Source organism: Leptidea sinapis, chromosome 47 (genome assembly GCF_905404315.1).
Source record: "Leptidea sinapis chromosome 47, ilLepSina1.1, whole genome shotgun sequence".
NCBI lineage: Eukaryota > Metazoa > Arthropoda > Insecta > Lepidoptera > Pieridae > Leptidea > Leptidea sinapis.
The window spans coordinates 5297585-5320137 of NC_066311.1; the positions used below are offsets into that span (position 1 = coordinate 5297585).

The window sequence follows — 22553 nt, forward strand, 5'->3', positions numbered from 1 at the left end:
GAAAGCTATTAAGAAATTAAAATTGAATCAAAAACAAATCAAAGATATATTTACTGATTAAATATGTCATTTTTACATAGTCAGTCTTGTGAATGCATTAAGTCCGAATTGGATTTATTTGCATTACCATCAACTCAAACTAGCATTGAAAGTGGACTATGGATTCATTATAAGCCCATTTCATCACTTGCTGATGATGGACCAATAGAATTTCAAGTACCTGGGGCAGGTGATGACTATGTGGATTTATCCCATACTTTACTCCATATAAAAGCTAAAGTTTTGAATCAAGATTATACAAAACTGACAGTACCGACAGTTGTGGCCCCAGTTAATAATTGGTTACATACACTTTTCAGTCAACTTGATGTATATTTAAATCAAAAACTTGTATCGCCACCGAATAATACATATGCATATCGAGCTTATATTGAAACTCTATTGAATTATGCACCTGCTGCAAAAGAATCTCATCTCACTTGTGGTCTATGGTATGAAGATTCAGCTGGAAAAATGGATGCAACTGATGAACAAAATAAAGGATTTATTAAAAGACAAGAATTGGCTAGTGAAAGCAAAGAAATAGAAATGATAGGACATTTACATGGAGATTTATTCAATCAAGAAAAATTTTTGATTAATGGCGTTGACATGTGCGTAAAGTTAGTTCGTTCTAGAGAAAATTTCAATCTCATGGCTTCATCAACTGACCATAAATTTAAAGTGTCTATTACAGATGCAACTCTTATTATTCGAAGAGCACGAATCAACCCAACTGTGCTACTTGCACATCAAAAAGTTTTATCATCTACTACAGCAAAATATCCAATCACGCGAGCAGAAGTCAAAGTTTTAACTATACCATCAGGCATTCAGGGGAAAACCCTTGATAACATATTCCTTGGTCAAATACCCAAAAGGTGTATAGTCGGTTTTGTGAATAATGCATCCTTTAATGGTAGTCTCACAAAAAACCCATTCAATTTCGAAAATTATGATATTAATACATTTTGTTTATACATAGATGGACAACAGATACCTTCAAAAGCCTTACAGCCATCGTTTGACAATAATATTTTTACTACGGTCTATCATACGTTATTCTCAGGAACAGGTATACATTTCCTAAATGAAGGCAATGGAGTATCAAGAGAGCAATATGCCAAAGGGTTTTGCTTGCTAGCCTTCGACTTAACACCCGATTTATCAGCAAATTCTTCAAGTCATTGGAATCTTATAAAACATGGTAGTGTAAGATTAGAAGTTCGTTTTGAATCAGCTCTTACACAAACAATTAACTGTATTGTTTATGCGGAATTCGATAATGTTATTGAAATTGATAAAAATCGTAATATTTCTGTAGATTACAGCAGTTAGAATATAATAATTAATGTTTGAATCGTTTGTATCCTTGTGTATTTTTTATGTTGATTAAATACTAGATTACCTTATAAATTTATATAATAAAAATATGTATATAAAATGATATTTTGTTTTATTATGGTGAAACATAATGGCACTTAAATGATAAGTTCAATTATTGATAGTTTAATGGAGTCAACATTTCCAGATTGTACTAATGACTACGTAAGTATGTAGGTACAAAGTTCGTTTTCAATCAGCTTTTATATTATAATAAAATTGATGAAAATATAATTTCATCAAATGTTCATAGATTTATATTTGAATCGCTTGTAATGATATTTTGTTTTATTGTAACCATATAAGTTTTAAATACATGAATAAGATACATTAAAGCCTTATTTATTGAGTGCTTATGTTATTATGATCCACATAACTATTCAATCATCGCAACTGACAAGACCCTGTTCTCAACTAATATGAATACAATCGAGATACAGAATTATTTGAACAAAATCGATCCCAGTATTAAAAATAATGTTTATGCGGCAAACCGATTGCCGATATATGTTGTAACGCCCTGTTATATTGTCAGCAATTTAGATAGTGATAATAAGCCAGGCACTCACTGGGTTGCAATACACATTGATGAGCAGGGTATTGGACAATACTTCGATTCATATGGTCGTCCACCTCAGGGATTCCAGCTGATGTTTTTACAAAGGAATTGCAGAATGTATAACTACAATACTGCAAGAGTACAGAATGAATATACCGCAGTGTGTGGCGAGTACTGCATAATGTATCTATACTTTAAGTTTAATAAGAAGAGTTTGAATGATTTCATCAAATATTTTGAAAATGATACAATCTGCAATGATGTTTTATTATATACTTTATTTAAATCATGTTTTAAAAATAAATAATAAATACAGAAACTGTCTTTTTAATCGTAGTAACGAATGTGATAGAGGTAATTAGTAAATTACCTGTATCACGTTCATGGAAATTTAGACATTGAGTCGCTCACCAATCATTAGCTAAATGACCAGTGATTATTAATGATTATGGATCTGTTTAATTTAAAATGCTAACTTTGAAACTATAAGAGATATCGAAAAACGGATCAGCGCAATCGCTCGGAAATACATCAAAACCCCCAGTTTGACACCAAACTTCTTTTTTTTTTTTTTTAGTAGGCATCACGAACAAGTGAGCCAGAATCGAGGAGCCAGAACCGGCGAATCCCTACTACTGTGAGCCAGAACCGGCGAATCCCTACTACTAATATCATGCATTTTGCTCAGACTTTTTTGATGTGTGTATTATCTTACTTACTTATCAAAGTAGACCACATCATACACAATTTAATATTCCAAAGTGTATGACAATTATGGTGAACATAATAATTAAGAAAAATACTCCCTTATTACTTACGAAAAAATAATACTATGACTAAATTTAATCTGCGAATTGAAATAAAAGAGAGAAAAAAAAAGAAAAACCACTTATTTGGCTTATGCAAAGTGAGTGTCAGGTAAGTGCTTAAGAATACTTTCTTTAAACCTGATTAGCCCATCATCACCAAAATGAAGTCTCGGCGATCGAAGAACCGTTCTTAATCCGTTCATCAACAAAATCTTTATAATAAAGTCAAATAACCACAACGTGTAAAACTGTCATTTAAGGTAGAACAAACGAATTTTTCTGTATGAACATATACTATAACCACTTAGTTTTATTTTCATTTTCCAATCCTCGGGCAAAAGTATAAGAATAATTATATATATTATATTTTGTTCTAATACACAAATAAAATAAGAGCACCGACACGGAACGCCGGAGGTCGTGGGTTTGAATCCCGAATCGTTCATAAAATTTTGTTTTTCAAATTTTATTTGTGTATTAATCCTAGAAGTGAGGGTTATCACTTTAAAAACATAACATATTGTTTAGATTTACAAGAGCGATATCTCAAGTCAATTTCCTAATATGCAAAATATTGCGTTTGAGCAGGTTATCAACTGTAAAGTAGATATATAGATAGATAAGTAGATAGATAGATCGTGTAGATGAAGCCACAACCTGAGAGTTGAACAAAGCAAACAGAATTTTATAACGAGGCGGTACTCGAACGGTAAGCTCAGTTGTTTAGAGCACCGGCACGGAACCCCGGAGGTCGTGCTTTCGAATCCCGCATCGTTCATAAAATTTTGTTTTTCAAATTTTATTTGTGTATTAATCCTAGAAGTGAGGGTTATCACTTTAGAAACATAACATATTGTTTATATTTTGTTTTGTTATATACAGATTATTGAAATAATCTATAGTTCATATTGTATTTACTTCTTTTTAGTTGTTTTAATTGATGTTTTTTTTTTGTAATAATTTTTACTGAACTTAAATAAAATGTATTGTATTGGTTTTCAAGACATTATATTATATGAGGTAGGCTGTGGAATGAGCTTCCTTGTGCGGTGTTTCCGGGACGATACGACATGGGTACCTTAAAAAAAAGCGCGTACACCTTCCTTAAAGACCGGCAACGCTCTTGTGATTCCTCTGGTGTTGCAAGAGATTGTGGGCGGCGGTGATGATCACTTAACACCAGGTATATATATATATAATTTAAATCATATTATATATTTAATGGCTATATTTCACCATGGGACACCACGGTGGCGCAACCAGTCGCCGCTACCAACAAAATATATAACTATTTAATAAATTATTTAAGTACCCGCATCAGTCAAACAGCGACACGCCCCTTGAGCACCGAGTCACCCAGTTGCACGTTCTCCCTCAGGTGCGCACGAAGTAACGACACGTATTCGTCGCGGTGCTTGGTGAAGTGTTGCACGTGAGGCGACCGGTCCCAACACTGCCACGTGCACTGCGAACATTTATAACATAAATACTTAGATTCTACCGCATTTATCACGGGGAGTGTTCCGAAGAGCTGTTCAACCTGATTCCTGCCGCCGAATTTCAGCTTCGCACGACACGCCACAAGTTACGATATCATCCCCACCATCTGGATGTGTGGCGGTCCTCCACAGTGCGGTTTTCAAGGAGCTTTCTTCCTCGTACCACGAAGCTGTGGAATGAGCTTCCTTGTGCGGTGTTTCCGGGACGATACGACATGGGTACCTTCAAGAAAAGCGCGTACACCTCCGTCCTTAAAGGCCGGCAACGCTCTTGTGATTCCTATGGTGTTGCAGGAGAGTGTGGGCGGCGGTGATCACTTAACACCAGGTGACCCGTACGCTCGTTTGTCCTCCTATTCCATAAAAAAAAAGATCATTGATACATTTCGGTAGTAGACACTGACAGCTGTGAAAATGTCGAAAAAAATTGAGGTTGACAGGTAATCAGATAGAAACACTTATGAAATTAATTTTAAATTAAGTTACCTTATGTAAGTTTATAAGATTTAGTTTTTATACCACGTTACTCTTAGCTTCCTACCAGTAAAAAGTTTCGCTTTTAATTATATATATAAACTAGTGGACCCAACAGACGTTGTCCTGTACACACGTCTTAAATTTCCAAAATCTGTCCAGCCGTTAAGAGGAGTTCTTATTTATATGGACGTAGAGAATTATATTATATGGACGGAATTGAGAATCTAAACCAATCTCAAATTCACTGAAACGAACAAAAAAATCATCAAAATCGGTCCAGCCGTTTAGGAGGTAGTTTAATTGTGAATCTAAACCATTCTCGAATCCACATGAAGACACACACCAATCTCAAATTCACTGGAACACAAAAATATCACGAAAATCGGTCCAGCCGTTTATGAGGTTGTTCAATTGTGAATCTAAACCATCCTCGAATCCCCTTGAACTCACACAAAAAATTTCATCCAAATCGGTCCAGCCGTCTAGGAGGAGTTCAGTGACATACACACTCACAGAAGAATTATATATATATAAAGATATTTTTCGTGACGTCACAAAATGGCCCAACGGAAGACCAGCGTTGGTTTTCAAACCAGCAACTTGCTGAGTTGGGACCATTTTTTTGAATCGTATATAAATAAATAGAAATGTTTCAGACTTTTTGTTTTTTTTGCTTGTTTATAAATCTTAAGTTTATATTTATTTTTTATGTTATGTCTTTGTATACTACTTACTTATACGTTTCAAAATAAAAAAAATTCTTTCTTTCTTTCTAATTAAATATAAGTCAAATTGAAATTTCAGAACAGTTGTACCAAATTTCATCTTTTAAAAATAAATAAACTAACGGAACCTTTAATAAAATAAAAAATATTTAACAATAGAAGTTACTCAATGGGTCACCAAGGGACTGCTGAAAATCAGCACTGCGTTGGTCTTATACCAACGTAACATGACGCTGAGTCAGCTCCTTTTGATAACAATAACTGCTGCACAGTACTTTTAAATTAAGATAATCCCTATAATATATAATACTTGTTTTTTTTTGTCATTTGTATTATTTTTATGTTATTAGTTCTTATTTTTTTTTTACCTTTGTAAGTTCTTTTTTACTTTTATTGTTCTGTGTGGTTTGTGTTTGTTATTAATAAAGTTTTCATTCATTCATTCATTCAAAAAATGACAAACAAACCGCAAGTATAAGACGGAGACGCTCAAAATAGAGGGTAATTCTAAACTCAATTTTTTTTTGACGTTTTTCACACCCGTCTTAGTCTATTTAGACGTGTTATAATTGATCTAAGCTTTAATATTATCCTCGCAGTCTGGTTGTCCGGCGTGTCTCCAACGTGGGAGTTTCAAGGAATTCATGGCAAAGGAATATCCTATGGTAAATAACCCAGACTTACAAATATACTATCACATCGAGAACTTCTAACGTAGATACAGCAAGATAGAAAAGGAATACAAATCTATTTTGAGTGTAACCGATTTTGATTGACAAGTCGTAAACAGTCAGCCACACTTGACATTAGCCCGCTAGTATTTTTTAACGCACACACTGACAAATCAACATTGGTCACACATTATCTAATCAAAACGTTAGTACATTATACGACGACCTGCATAGCCGAGTGGTTAGCGATCCTACCTACTAAGCTAGAGGTCCCGGGTTCGAATCCCGGTAGGTGCATGCATTTATATGATGAATATGGATGTTTGTTTCCGAGTCATGGATTTATTGATGTATTTATGTATGTTTAAATAAGTATATTGTATTAAATATATCATGTCTTGTAACCCATAACACGGGCTATATATGCTTAACTTGGGGCAAGATAATTTGTGTTAAAAGTGTGTCAATATAATTATTATTATTCTAAGTATTGCATATTACTTTGATACTTTTAAAAATTACGGGCCGACATCCCTCGCATAATCTCTCTGAAGTTGCAAGAGAGTATGGACGGGGGTGATCACTTAACATCAAATGATCTGTAAGTTAAACAAATTTGTTATGTTTTTTAAGAGTGATAACTTCACATCTAGGATTAATACACAAATAATATTTGAAAACAAAATTTTATGAACGATGCGGGACTCGAACCCATGACCTCTCGCGTCCCGTGCGGGTGCTCTTCCAACTGAGCTGACCGTTCGAGTGACGTATCGTCATAAAATCTTGTATGCTTTGATCAACTCTTAGGTTGAGGCTTCACCTAAAGAATCTACTTTACAGTTGATAACCTGCGCAACCCCAATATTAGCATACTAGGAAATTGACATGAGATGTCGCTCTTGTAATTCTAAACAACTTGCTTAATTAAAAAAATCTAAACCTAAGAGTTGAACAAAGCATACAAGATTTTATGACGATACGTCACTCGAACGGTTGGCTCAGTTGGAAGAGCGCTCGCACGGAACGCGAGTAGTTCGAGTCCCGCATCGTTCAACTAAAAATTGTTTTCAAATTTAATTTGTGGATCTGTAAGTTCGTACAGTGGTTCGTGTGGAATACAAAACATGCAATCGGCAGTCACCTTCATCCCCATCTTGAGCCAGGAGTCGCAGACGGCTCGGTTGCTGGTCTCCGCGCCGACGGGGTCTGATGATGAGAGCAGGAAGAGGGCGGGCGCGCGGCACAGGTTGGTGTGGAACAACTGCGAAGAGCGAATGTAGTGGACCGTGGCTGCATCATGGAACGTCTTCATGTGGTACCTGATAACATCATATTTACATATATTTTTGTATCATATTTAGAAGTCGTCGAGAATTTTTCGACCCCCTCCTTGGTGAGATATCGTAAGACTTTCCTCAACTCCTTCCTCCCAATTTTTATGGAATAGGAGGACAAACGAGCGTACAGGTCACCTGGTGATAAGTGATCACCGCCGCCCACATTCTCTTGCAACACCAGAGGAATCACAAGAGCGTTTCCGGCCTTTAAGGAAGGTGTATGCGCTTTTTTTGAAGATACCCATGTCGTATTGTCCCGGAAACACCGCACAAGGAAGCTCATTCCACAGCTTAGTAGTACGAGGAAGAAAGCTCCTTGAAAACCGCACTGTGGAGGACCGTCACACCTCCAGGTGGTGGGGATGATATCGTAATTTGTGGCGTGTCGTGCGAAGGTTCTTTAAAATCTATGTTTTGGCTGTAATTACAATGGATATGGTTTGTTTATATTTATTTTTGCATCACGTTTAGGGGGCGTCGAGAATTTTTCGACCCTTGGTGAGATATTGTAAGATTTTTCTTAACTCCCTCCTCCTACCCCTAATCTCACGCGAGATTTTTAAAAATCTATGTATAGACTGTAAATGTGTTGGATTAGTGAGAGAAAAAAAAACCCAACTTGTTCTATTACTCATATTAAAGACTAGTATTTGTAAATATAACCGTAATTTAAAATCACAGTCATAAAATAATAAATGAATATTAAACAAAAAAATAAGAAAGTATTTATTCTAATTCAATCCATGGTGACTCGTGCACGGGCTCAAGAGTGCCTACTGGAACCAACCTCTCCAAGTGATTTTCAATAAAATCAAAATAAAGAAACTCTAGAAAAATAATTACGCAATATTTGCCAAGACTCCTAACGGCCGTTCCCAATATTTAGTCTATCTCCGGTTGTGGCCTAACTGAGATAAAAAAATCGTAACTATCGTTGACAATTCTGTCGCAATAAACTTACCGACGGTAACTCATATTATCCGTACAAGCTGTCTGTCGATAGGATGACGTACAGCTTACCAGCGATAGAAGTTTGTATGGAAATAGCAATTCACGCGTCCCAATATAAGGCGATAAGAATGACTTATCGGATATATTGGGACGGCCTCAGATTATTGACAGCTAATTACTGACAGTAGAAGGTAGTAATTTATCTCTATCTATAGATAGTATATTGGGAACGGCCATAAGTGAGCTGGAAAGATTTCGCTTAATCCCCCCACCTAAAAACACCTTAAGTAATTAATGGACGCCCCCTTACCGCCTCACCATACCAATTCGCGATCTTAAAGTATTACCCTTACAGATTTTTTTTCCTCAAACGTTAATCCAAAAAGAAACTTAGCGCTGCTCTTAAGAAGGCAAAACGAAAATTGTTCAGTTTAACCCCCAGAACACCGACTTTATATATTCTACTATCAAGGCATATCTATTCGAATGGGTGATTTTACGTTCAAAACGTGATCTAAAAGTATCACATTTAGTAAAGTCAATAAATTAAAAATTTGATATTTAAAACGCTTTTAAGATTCAACTCGCTTCATATATTAGATGCAGCACTTTACAAACTGTTATGTATATTACAGCCATTGTAAAATACTCTGTTTGAATGAAAAGAGAGGCCGTTGAGTTGCTTGTAAGTTCTTCTCACGAGCTCTACTTTTTACGAACATAAATATGATACACAATAAAGTTTACTTGACTTTTATTCCTTTTTTTATGAAAATAAAGGACGAGAAGAGCAGGACTGATGGTAATTGATACGCCCTGCCCATTAAAATGGAGTGTTACTCAAGATTATTGAAAAACCCAAATATTCTGAGCGGCACTACAACTGCGCGTCACCTTGAGACATAAGATGTCAAGTCTTATTTGCCCAGTAAATTCACTAGCTACGGCGCCCTTGAGACAGAAACACAGTAATGCTTACACATTACTGCTTCACGGCAGAAATAGGTGTCGTTAGGAGCCTTCCATTGGTATAATCGATTTTAAAGATATTTGAAAGTATGTCCATTCCATATACCACTCGCCACCACAGTTCATCTCATGGATATAATCCAAGCAATTGTAATGAGATATTGGATACAAGTATATAACAGGACGTATCATTCTTGTTCCAACTGATACTCACTCCATATAAGCCTTGAGAGTCTTCTGCATGATCATGTTCTTGGGGAAGACAGCGGCCGGCACTCCGATGGTGATCTCCGTGATGTCAGCAGCCGAGTCCCAGGTCTGTGCGGCCACGCGGTCCAGTATTGGCTGGTAACTACAACGATAGGAACAATTCAATATTAACCATGCCAAATACTGTATTTATTCACGTAACTAGACCAAAGTTGGATACTCATAGAGATGAGAAGTACATTCGTCTTCATTATGGTCCTGTCATCGATGACGTCACCCCGTCGCTTTTTACGGTGTGCAAAACAAGCATCACTAGGATATTATTATTAATAAATAAACAATGATTTAATTTTTAAAGGTGGTATATTATTATTATAATGATAAAAAAATCAACGAAAGAATCTCATTTTCATACATTATCAAACGTCACTTTTACGATAATCTCAACGACACCTTCTAGGCTGTCGATGCTATTATCGTTTCACGTTGTGTAGATATATTTGCCATACAATATACATACTTAATAAATATTATTAAAATAATGATATGTGATTTACTATTCAAGAGGTTTTTTTTACCACCAAGTCATTTAAGTCATTTTGTTGATCGTTTATGCGTAGAAATAATGCAAATGGCCGCCTGAGAAATAGGAAGTCGACGAGAAGGGCTGAGTTATTTTTTTTTACATTTTATTTATTCAATTTTAAATGGTCATATTATATTCATTGCACAACTTATTAATATTTACATTATGTGTAAATAATACCAAATTGGTGGTGCAGAGTCTGGCATTTTCCTTAGCGCCTAAACTATGTTTTGACTTTTGACACTTAAAAGCGATATAGCACAGATAATATTTAGGTTTCAACATATTTCATTCACACTAACATCGTAAATAAATCTAAATATTAGTCTATGGTAACAATAAACGATAAGGAAATCGAACATTTGTTAGAGTAGGATAGTTGCGATATATTCGGAGTATTATCGTACGACGTATATGGCGGCCTACTCCAGACCGGAACACAACAGAACTATGCACTGTTATTTTGTGCTTTAAATAGCTGTGGTAGAAGAAAGTTTCGGAAGAACTATGTCGTTAGTTATACTGACCAAACAAGCGTGAACTGTAAAGTCAAAGTTTTTATTTGCATAAACATGTTAGATTGATGTTACATAAATATTATTGAGTACATGTTTGCCACATTTATGACGTGCAAATTTTATAAAATACATTTCTTACAATACAAAAAAAAATTAATTACAATAATATAAATTTAACAAAAGATTTGTAGCAGTATTATATAGTATATAGTTAAGTTTTTAGTTGGAAGTATTCGTCTAATGAATATAAGCAGTTTTTACTAAGGTATATTTTCAATTTAGATGAGAAATTCTTATTTGACGATACCTCTCTTATTATTATTATAGTTGTGGTAAACTCACGCCTGCTGGTTGTTCATAGCGTGGACACACACTTCTCCCCAGATGTAGCCGGCCACGGAGAACCCGTGCACCACCAGGGGTTGATCGTTCTCATTCGCCGCCATGAACTTGATCAGGTCACCCGCAACCAGCTGTTCAAATTAACATAATATTACTTTTAATTAAATCCAAAAAGGCAAAGACAAATATTCAAGTAAATCCAAAAAACGCACTTGTGAATCGTCAATTAAATTGCACGCCTCGAACGCGAAGCGGCGAAGTTGTGATTTATAACCGACCTGTCACACGATTTCCGCTCTTTAAACTGCATATTTTCATCTAATATATAAAATTCTCGTGTCATGGTGTTAAACATTAAACTCCTCCGAAACGGCTTGACCGATTATCATGAAATTTTGAGTGCATATTGGGTAGGTCTTAGAATCGGACAACATCTATTTTTCATCCCCCTAAATGTTAACGGTGGTCCATACGATTTTTTTTTAATTTTATTTGTCATTTTTTTTTAAATTTGTTTGATTATGAGTCAGCATTAAAAAATACATACAATTTCAAATTTTCACCCATCTACGATCAACAGTTACTTTTGTATCGTGATTTTAATATCGGCAATACAACGTTTGCTGGGTCAGCTAGTATATTATAAAAAGCACATCAATATAAAAGCTGAGACACTAATGAATAATCCTGATACTTTTCTTTATGTTGTCGAATACTTATTAATATAAAAAAAGTTAATTAAAAAAAAATATCGTGGACGTCCATTAGTAAGTGGTTCAAAAAAACGGCATGGTATGAGGATATCTCGAGAACGACTTGACGAAACGACTTATGTTTTTTCACAATTTTCAGAATTAAGCAGAAAAGGTTCCTTTCGAAAATCACTACTGTAGGCATTCTCGTTTTGATTCGATTTTATTCGAAATTTTACTTTAAAAAATATATAGTGTATATGAGTGTTCGAGGCGTGCACTTTTGGATTTTCCAATTTTTAAGCTATTGCATAGCTTCTATCGCGGGCCTTGAGCGTGGGGACCGAATCCAGAAATTCCGTAACGAATATAAACCTAACACTTACTTACTAGATGTATATAGATATTTCGGCATTTTTTAAATTTTTATTATTATGACAAGCATTTTTATTTAGTTTCACCTGTCCCGTTGTCTGTCTGGTATCAAATCTTGCAAGTTAAATTTTACTCAGTTCCCGTTTGCTTTTTTTTAAATTTATTTTATTAAAAAAAATACTGCATAAATAAAATAAATAAGTAATTATAATTGCATAAGTTGATAAAAAATGCTATGCAATAGCTTCACCGCGGCAGTCCCCGAGTGCGAGTCTTTAAATCGTAAAAATTAATGAGTTTTAGTTCATAAAGGAACAGACACTGATACACATGACTATATTAGATGTACACGTAACTTCATTATACCTACTGCAAATAAATCTATTTCTATTTCAAAACCATTACATAATATACTAGCTGACACGACAGACGTTGTTCGGTAAATAATAAATAAAATACTGTTTTTTTTTTAATTTGTCAATAATATTTCATAACATCAAACAATTATTTCGTAAGTCTCCCTGTTGTTATAATGAAATTGTTTCACAGCAGAACTGTCAAACCGTGCGTCAATTAAATTCTCTCATAGAAAATATGACCATACCTAACAATTAATATTGGAAATAAAAATAATTATGGATCCAAAATCGAAATAAAAACTATCCTATCTCTCAAGTTGGACTAAACTGCACTCCATGAAGTGATCGCCATTCAAATCCGTTCATTAGTTTAGGAGTTCACTGGAAAGAAACATCAGGACATTGGATTTATATGTATTAAGATATATGATATATATCGCGAATTGAGTTGTTGGCCATTCTTATAGAGCAGAAAATCGTTGAAGTTGAGAGACTTTTTCATTCTAGCTATCCCTAAAAGAGGCACAAACAATGGAAATTCTAGTATCTTTTATTGCACCATTCCTTCCATACTTTTACCATACCTGTGATCCTTTTAGGGGCCACATGAGCTGCCACGGTGTGCATGATACAGAGAGAACGTCGAAGCCCTGCTCCAGGTATATGTTGGCGTACTTCATCACGTGCTTCTGCCGCGCCAGCAGCCAGTTTATCATCACACATAGAGGTCTGTTCATCTGTTTGTCCAATCTGAAAAACAACACACACAAAACAAAAATTAAACTTTAGAAAAAAAATTATGAACGATGCGGGACTAGTACCATGAAAGATGAAACCACAACCTGAGAGTTGAACAAGACATCATTATTTATGAACCTTACTTCACTCAAGCGGTTGGCTCAGTTGGAAGAGCGCTTCGCATTTTGTGCAAGGCAATCAATGCCATTCCGATTTCTAGCACCCATTTCATTATTGTGACTTAACATTAATCTCGAAGTAAATATGTGAATTGGCGGGAACTGATCGAAGCTCCTAACATGATAAAACACGTTCCAAATTTGAATTCAAAAAAATAAAAGTTTTGAAGATTTGATTTGTAACATGTATTTCCGGCCAGATTAGTAGTTACATAATAAATTAAGGTTATAATTTAGTGCTGTCAACTGTCCTTTCAATCCGTAAATTGAACCCCTTTTCTTTTTTTTTTTTATTCTTTTTTTAATTCACTGACAATGTCTAGAAAAGTGAGCTTATATCCAAGTGGACTGTGACCACAGACAAGAGTTGATTTGGTAATTCCTAATATATGACAAAACAATCCCCATTAGGATTTTTACGCCAGTTTTTTATTTTTTATTAGAATAAATTAACTAAAAAATTTGTTATGTTTTTAAAGTGATAACCCTCACTTCTAGGATCAATACACAAATAAAATTTGAAAAACCAAATTTTATGAACGATGCGGGACCCGAAGTTTGATTTGCTCGATGGTTTTGAAGCCACAACCTGAGAGTTGAACAAAGCATTTAAGATTTTATGACGATACGTCACTCGAACGGTTGGCACAGTTGGTAAGAGCAATGGTACGGAACGCCCATAGGTCGTGGGTTCGAGTCCCGCATCGTTCATAAATTTTTGTTTTTTCAAACCATGTCAAACCGTATATGGTTTCCTATGCAGTAAAGGGTTAACTGTGCCTCATTTAAATGCGATTTCGACATTTGTTTATATTTAATTAACTAGGACAAGTAAAGACAATGAAATATTTGAATAAAATTAAACACTATGTGGTTAACAGAGTCTATATCGATTAACTAAACTATTCCTACAACTACAGTAATCTCCTATAACGTGGAATACGTATAACACGTTTGCATATTACGAGATTTTAAATGTTCCATATAACGCATGCATTTCCTACATACATATTTGTGTACTGTGAAATTTACAATTATTTGTACAGTTCATAATTAGCTTCGCGTACCTTTGCACGTGTATCAATTGTGTTATTACAAAATTAAATTATTTTATTAAATCTGTGTATTGAAAATCTTAATAAAAACTAAGCAAACAATTGGACATACTTCTTACGAATTGTGATTAATTATTATTATTATAAAATTTATTGAATTTGGCGTTACTTTGCGGAAATCCATAATTATACAAATGATTTAAGTTTTCTTTAGTGTTAATTCCGCCAATATTTGTTTTTAAAACAATTCCACAAGTGCTTCGCCTCTACACGAGGCATCCTCAGGACGTGTTGTCTCGTGCCAGATTTTGGCGAGTTGTTTTAAAAACAAATATTGGCGGAATTAACACGAAAGAAAACTTAAATCATTTGTATATTATTATTATTACGAATTACGGGGTCGTAGAAACGTAACGTAATGCGGAACCACACTACCGCCTTATAGGGGATATAACAGTACTTTTTTTATAATTATTGGTGGCAAATGATTATCGCTGCTAATAGTCTCTCGTAACAGCGATGAACTACAGTGTTGCTGTCCTTTTAGATGTATTTGTAATTGTGAATGGCACGTGAGTTTCTTTACCTATAAGTAATATAAGATAATTTGCTAGAAACAGACATAAACTTATAATGCGTACTACTCGCTAAGTCGAGTTAGTAAGTTTTTTGTGGGGGCGATGTATATGCTTTTACAACAAGATCCCAGAAAATGTCCAAAACAAAAGTATTACGTTATTCAAAAGAATTGTTAAAAAACGTTTGTGTGGTAAAGGTAACTATAACATAAATGACTTTCTCAATGATACCACAGATTGAGAATGGAGCGACCGCCCTCAAGCTATTAAATAATAAGTTTAATTGTACAATATTTCCTTGTAAACATATTTTTTCGATGAAAAAAAAAGCCCAAAAATGTAGTTTATGTGACTTATCTACCCACATATGACATCTTGCATTCAGGAGCCGCATATTAAGACCACCATAAATTTTAAACCGTAATGATAAGTTTGCTGCCAGCTGTCATAGTTCTTTTTAATTCAGAGACAAACTAGAGTCGGCCCCAACTATCATACAAATCGATATCTTACATATTACAGTAATACCAACTTAACCGTGAAGTGGCAAAATAGGAACTACGGTCGCCATGTTGAAATGTCATTCGACTGACAGTGTCTACTGTTTTCGAGTGTTCCGTGAACACACGTGAATAAAACATTATTGTGTTACTTCTGAATTTTAAGCTTTAAATATACCGAAAGCTTTTGTGCTCATTGGAATTAATAATAAGCAACACTGAAGCGACACCCATCAGTTCACAGATAAGTTTAGTTACTTCTAGTTTACTGTTAGTGCAAAATTTATCAAATTTATTTGCAAATTGACATTTCATTTCAAATTACACGTCATCTCGACTGATATTAGAATCTAATTTTTTTTTTTGAGATTATATATATAATTCTTGTGTGCGTGTGTATGTCACTGAACTCCTCCTAGACGGCTGGACCGATTCTAATGAAACTTTCTGTGTGTATTCAGGTGGATTCGAGAATGGTTTAGATTCACAATTGAACTACGTCCTAAACGGCTGGACAGATTTTGATGATATTTTTGTGTGTTCCAGTGAATTTGAGATAGGTGTGTGTCTTCAGGTGGATTCGAGAATGGTTTAGATTCACAATTAAACTACCTCCTAAACGGCTGGACCGATTTTGATGATTTTTTTGTTTGTTTCACTGAATTTGAGATTGGTTTAGATTCTCAAATCCGTCCATATAATATAATTCTCTTGCTCATGTGTATGTTAGTGTACTCCTTCTAAGGGCTGGACCGATTTTTCAAATTTAAGACGTGTGTACAGGACAACGTCTGTTGGGTCCACTAGTATTATTATAATATTATCGAAATCGTTGTTATTATTTACGGATTACAATTTTTTTCTAACGAAACAGTCTATTTTGAATGCGCGATTCTTGAACTAATACATGCGTAATTAGTGTGTAAAATCATTGTGAGTTCAACAAGCAAATAAAAGTAATGCATTCGTGTAAAATAAACTAGTTGGCAATTGACTCTCGTTTAATTACATACAAAAGCATTATAGAGGGTTTCTGATATTTGAGTATAAATATAACTCGGAAATAGCGTAGAAGGTATCCCAGTGTATTTTGTGGAAAATTTTTAAAACTTTTCAAGTTCGTGGCATGTGGTGTGATGCGAAAATTTGGCTATTATGTATGTCGCCCATCTCTCTGTGATATGAGAAAAAGGGACAAAATAGATTCATAAGTAAAATAGATTAATTAAGCAGTCGGTTTAATTGTAAATAAAACAGTCATAGTAAACAATTGCTTACTTCAAAGTCTTCGGATCCGTGTTAAGCTTGACTTTCTCATTGGTGATGTACTGGATGTTCTTCGTAACGTCCTGTGTGTGAGCGCCACGCTCGCCCAGTACCGCGACGGGCGCACACGACAGCAGCGGCCGGAGACGCATCTGAAAACAATATTCATTTATGAAAACACAACTCCCATTTGAAGTGAAGACTGGCGTGTTGAGACATTTTTGTAGGAATCACTGAATGAGCTGTGACAGCACAGCTCGGCTATGTAATTAGCCCTAGCTACTTACTTTACCCTAGTAAAGTCTACTAAGGGAGCACGATCAGTCAGTGAAAATATACCCAGAGTATTTTATATACATAATTTAAGTACCTATATTAGTATTTATTATTACTCTACGAAGAATTAATTAGTAGATATTAATTGCATAAATGTAGGTCGGCCCCTTCTACACATAGTATATCTTTCTTATCTTTTAGCATTCCGCGGCGGAAATCATGTGTAATATAGCATGAATAAAGACTAAACAAATATAACTTCTATTCGTATTATTAATCTCGCCTTGATGAAATTCTTACTCGTCGTGAGGTACATTAGGGAGTACCCTACTTTGTTTAGGGTTTCTTTGCACCAAATTATCGAAAATGTAAAAAGATCTACTACACCAGATAGAAGCTTCGTTGCACAGAATACCGTCGATGTGAGAACCATAGCGGACCTTTTGTCTGCCTTCAAAACATTATTCTGTTCCGGTTTGATGGGGAAATAAGCTGGTGAAATTACTGACTCAGCATTGTGAGTTTTTCAAGAATCCTGATCGGGACTGCAGTATAAAGGGCAGTAGGTATTTTTTATCATCAGGGGAAAATCTTGGTTGTCTCGTCACTTTTATTATTATTAATATTATTCATAAAATATCGTCGTGTATGTAGTGAATGGCCTCTCTGGCGTATTAATAGATTGCTTATAGTAAGGATGATTTGAGTGAATGTATCTGAAAGCTATTGAAACAAGCTATTGCATGCAAAATAAACCATCTTTTAAATAAAATAAGGCTCAGAACTTGGTAAGGTAATAGTGTGCCGTATGGCACTCTAGGTTTTGGTGAATCCGAAAAATGTAGTGCCCTGGGGCACTGCCGATATCGGAAGGATAGTCAAACATTTATTTTCTTCTTCTTTTTATCAGCTAGAAGCAATATCATCGCTTTGGAAACAAATAGCATTGTGAAGGAACTTCTATGATGGACAGCATCAAATCTTATCTGGTAATATAACTGACAGCTTGAAGGATCATTAGGTTCGCTTGACACACGGAATAGACAAGTTCGTTTTTTTTTGCGGTAGCAAATACTTCGCCATGTGCAATAAAAAACGTGTCTATAAGGTTCGAGAACCTCTCAAAGTCAAGGCTATTTATATTATTAGATTGGCGTAATAGAAATTGATTCAACCTTGACCATTAATATAACAACATTCATTGCATTCATTTTTTATTTCCATATTAGTATTTAGTTATTTCCATAGTATTATGTCCTATGGTATATTGCTATGGGGCAACGCTGCCGATATTAATACAATATTTGTGCTGCAGAAGAGGGCTATTCGCGCTATTTATAACCTAGGTCCTAGGGAATCATTGAGAGCAAAATTCAAAGAAATTAACATCTTGACTGTTGCTTCTCAATATATTCTTGATAATGTAATGTATGTTCATAGGCACATAAGTGAATTTGCCAGAAACTGACCTGAGCGTTGAACAAAGCAAACAGAATTTTGTAACGAGGCGGTACTCGAACGGTTAGCTCAGTTGGTTAGAGCACCGGCACGGAACGCCGGAGGTCGTGGGTTCGAGTCCCACATCGTTCATAAAATTTAGTTTTTCAAATTTTATTTGTGAAATAAAATAATCGCGATTAATTACGGTTCCGTACCGAAAGGGGTTAAAATCGGGAAATTATACGTAGGTATCTATCAGTACTAAGACCGTACAGTAATTTTCCGTACGTCCAGGAGAAAAACTATCATTCAACTAATTTAACATTTACTGTTTGTTCATCATTTTTTTTCATCAGTAGTAGATCTTCAATTGATGCAGAGGTTGTCCTTGTCAAACAAGTATCGTTCGTTCGCTATCTTAGGGAGGTTTGCAGGTTTCAGTAACTATACTTGTGACCTATTAAAAGCATTCGATTGAATAGATTTTAATAGTCTTTTAAATAAACTTAGCTAGATATGGTCAAAATGCAATATCTCTCAAGATAATGTCGTCATAGCAAGAATATAGACAAAATTTAGTTAATAGTGATGGCATCAAATCAAATAGCCACAGTGTAAGGATTGGTACTCCACAAGGTTCAATACTTGGTACATTATTATTTATAAACTATAATATCGACCTGTCTTTAATGGAAGAGAAATTTACTGATATATTTAACTTTAATACGCGTACGATATGCGCATTCGATGCTTTACATGTTAAACAGTTTATTTATCTCATAATGAAAATTAAATTTAAATTAGGTATTGCTATAATTTTGAATATCCAAAACAAGATTGCTTATTTCAAAGTAGCTTGCACATCTGTTAACAGTCATCACTCACTGCCCATTGTTACTTTCAGAACGTTGATAAATCTCTTGCAAAATCAGTGAATTAGAAATCTAATTAAAAGCTTCCTTGCCAAAGAGACTGACATAAAAACAACGAAATGTCTGTATAGCCAGATCTTATTGCATAAGTAGTAGTAGTATATATTATATATTGACAACATAAAGATATCTGCCACTACAACGCATCATACCATGACGGCGCTAGGAACGAGTCAGGCAAATATATGTATATACTTCGTTTAAAAATAGGTATAGTTTTTATGTTAACTTTTAATAAGTTAATTCAATAAATTTATTATGCGTCTATGCGTATTAAACCGATTCCTCACCGCCTATGTTTCCTATTACAAAATGAGACATGCTACCATATAATAATATAAGTGTTGCCCCGACAAACGTTGTTTTGCCATATAAATTAAGTACATCGCGCCAACTGTATGAATTGTCATTCGTAACGAAATGTCACTGACTGAATTATTTGTATGGCGAATATAAAACCTTCTCTGAAATACGCTGCATGTTATGGTGTAAGTATTATTCCGATAGGTTCAGTAGTTATCGCAGTATAAGCGAACGAAAATACGGCTCACCACTTGTTAGTACAGATGGTACGGTATAGTGGGCAGCCACGACACTATACAATGTTTGCATCAATTGGCAACTCGTGATGATCACGTGAACATTGGCGGATCTCAATAGCTATTGGAAATAATTTATCATCGTATAAATTATCAACATAATTTCATCGTTTTCTTTCTGGAAATTAATTACTTATGTACAGAGTGGATCATTTAAATAGGAATATTTAGTTTAAAGTGCAGACGCTTTTTTTAAAAGAACTTGTGCAGGAATGTAGGTGGTTTTTTATGCCAATACAGGACGAGACAAGCAGGACGTTCAACTGGTGGTAATTGAAACTCCCTGCCTATTACAATGCAGTGCGGCGCAGGATTCTTGAAAAATCCAAAAACTCTGTGCAGCACTACAATAGCGATCGTCTCCTTGAGACAAAGATGTTAAGTTTTGGTTTGCCCACTAATTTCACTACTACTACTACTACCTTCAGACCAAAACACAGTAATGCTTACACATTACTGCTTCACGGCAGGAATTGGCGCCGTTGTGGTACCCATAATCTAGCCAGAAAAAAGTTGTGAAAAAAGCGGGCTCCTAAACCAAACCAATCAAAATACAGCCATTTGAGACACAATAAGATTCGCTGATAAATCAAATACTGTACGGTGCTGTTCATTGACCTAGAATATAAGAAATAGTGTAGAAATCTAAATAAGAACGAAATAGAAATGTAATAAGTGCTTGACGACTGTGGCCTATATTTATAAAAACATTAATAACATTGTTACGCACGCTTGCAACGAATGACGGTAATATCGGAACCTCAGTTCCAAAATGTAACAAGTCTGAAATTCAGTAAGTGTGTGATAAGCATGAGAACCATTACCATAGAAAAACAAGCCGATAAGTGAATGCACTTTGGTTGTTACTTGTTAGTTACTATAGTTGTTACCAGTGGGAGACTGCTTTGCACAGGATGCCGGCAAAATTATGGGTACCACAGCGCGTCATAAATAGAGCACGGCAGTACTTCAAGCCGGTTCAACTTCTATCGCTCTACAAAGCGCAGGTCTGGCCACATATGTGGAGTATTGCTGTTATCTCTGGTCTGACGCACCCCAGTATCAGCTCGAACCATTTGACCGCGTGCAACGCAGAGCAATCGAATTATCGGGGACCCATGACTGCTCTGTGAACGGCTGGATCACTTGGCGTTGCGTAGAGATGTCGCTTCATTGTGTTCTTCTACCGCAGTTATCACGGGGAGTGTTCCGAAGAGCTATTTCACCTGATTCCTGCCACCCGATTCCACCTTCGCATAAGGATTAGGAAATTAGGACATCATTCCCACAAAATTCAACGTCGCTTGACATAAGCTATTAACTAATATTATAGTATAATCTATTGTTATTATGGACTTAATGCGTTTATAATGAACATATCGATGTATGAGTAATGTTAGTACCGCAAAATAGATACAACACGAACAAATGTTTTGAAATAGATTAGTTCGAGTCCGGATTACAATCAATATTTCCTAATACAATATGACACGATAAGCCTATGATACAGAATACGATACAAAGGCCGGATTAAATGATAGTTTACCTTTATTTATTTATGGTGTATGTGGATGATGCAGCTACTGTACTCAACAACTTTTGTATTAATTTACATTTACTTTTTTGACTTACTCGTGTAAGACATTGACTATTTGACGTTTGAGTGTGTTTGTTGCATCATTTTACATTTTATATTGTAATGGAAATGATTTGTAAATCGATGTCAATGTAAATCTTGATATTAAAGAGTGGCAATGAGTTTCTTGCTACTTCTTCTCATTAGCTTAACCCTTTACGAAGTAGCGGTAGATTCAATAAGAAAAATATTTTATTTTTTTTTGACATTCATAAGTGTCATTTCCGTGACCTACGTGAATAAACTGATTTTGATTTGATTAGATTGATTTGTTTGACTTCGTAAGTACGTGCGGCGGCCTCTACACAGTAGGCCAGCCAGTAGGGTCTCACGAGCGAGAAGTGACGCACCCGCGATCATTGTTGTCACCTAACTTCACAGATCCGGCCGATGCATGTTTTAAAAATTGAAAAAAAAAAACAAAAGCAAAGCATATTAAAGCTCGTTGCGATCCAAAATTATTTTTTTTAAACTTCCTAAGTTCGATGAAACAATCTAATTCAAAGTGATCATTATTATAATGAAATTAACATTCATAATAGCTAACAATTTATTTCCTATATATTAAGTAGGTTTGACTACGTCGTGGTCTTCCAAAGCATACATGCAACTGCAACTAATGTAGGTTTTACAACGAAAGAATATTGATTTAAAATTACGATTATTTATATTATAGAAAAACTGAGCTATTTTTATAAATTGACCTTGTACTAGGTAGGTACAGTTTATGTATAAAAGTCAACCCTAATGTCGTCAGAAGAGGTAAGAGTCACGCGATAGAAAGAGAGGCAACATCTAGGTGAATAAAAATTTAAGTTAGTAGCGCTGTGCGATCTGAATTACACCTTAT

At 35.1% G+C, this 22553-nt stretch overlaps 1 protein-coding gene and 1 non-coding gene across 2 annotated transcripts in view; one reads left to right on the forward strand and one right to left on the reverse strand.

Moving 5' to 3' along the window:
- Nucleotides 1-22553, reverse strand: part of LOC126978175 (uncharacterized) — a 54710-nt gene that overhangs the window by 17263 nt on the left and 14894 nt on the right. The window contains exons 3-8 of the mRNA XM_050826941.1: nt 16833-16972; nt 13089-13254; nt 11079-11209; nt 9637-9774; nt 7307-7484; nt 4103-4255 (exon numbers count right to left, since the gene is read on the reverse strand). Coding sequence (XP_050682898.1) covers nt 4112-4255; nt 7307-7484; nt 9637-9774; nt 11079-11209; nt 13089-13254; nt 16833-16972 — 897 coding nt within the window. The 3' untranslated portion in view covers nt 4103-4111. The remainder of the gene's footprint in view (nt 1-4102; nt 4256-7306; nt 7485-9636; nt 9775-11078; nt 11210-13088; nt 13255-16832; nt 16973-22553) is intronic.
- Trnas-gga (transfer RNA serine (anticodon GGA)) lies at nt 18613-18686 on the forward strand. Its single transcript has one exon. It is a non-coding gene; the product is annotated as a tRNA-Ser (tRNA).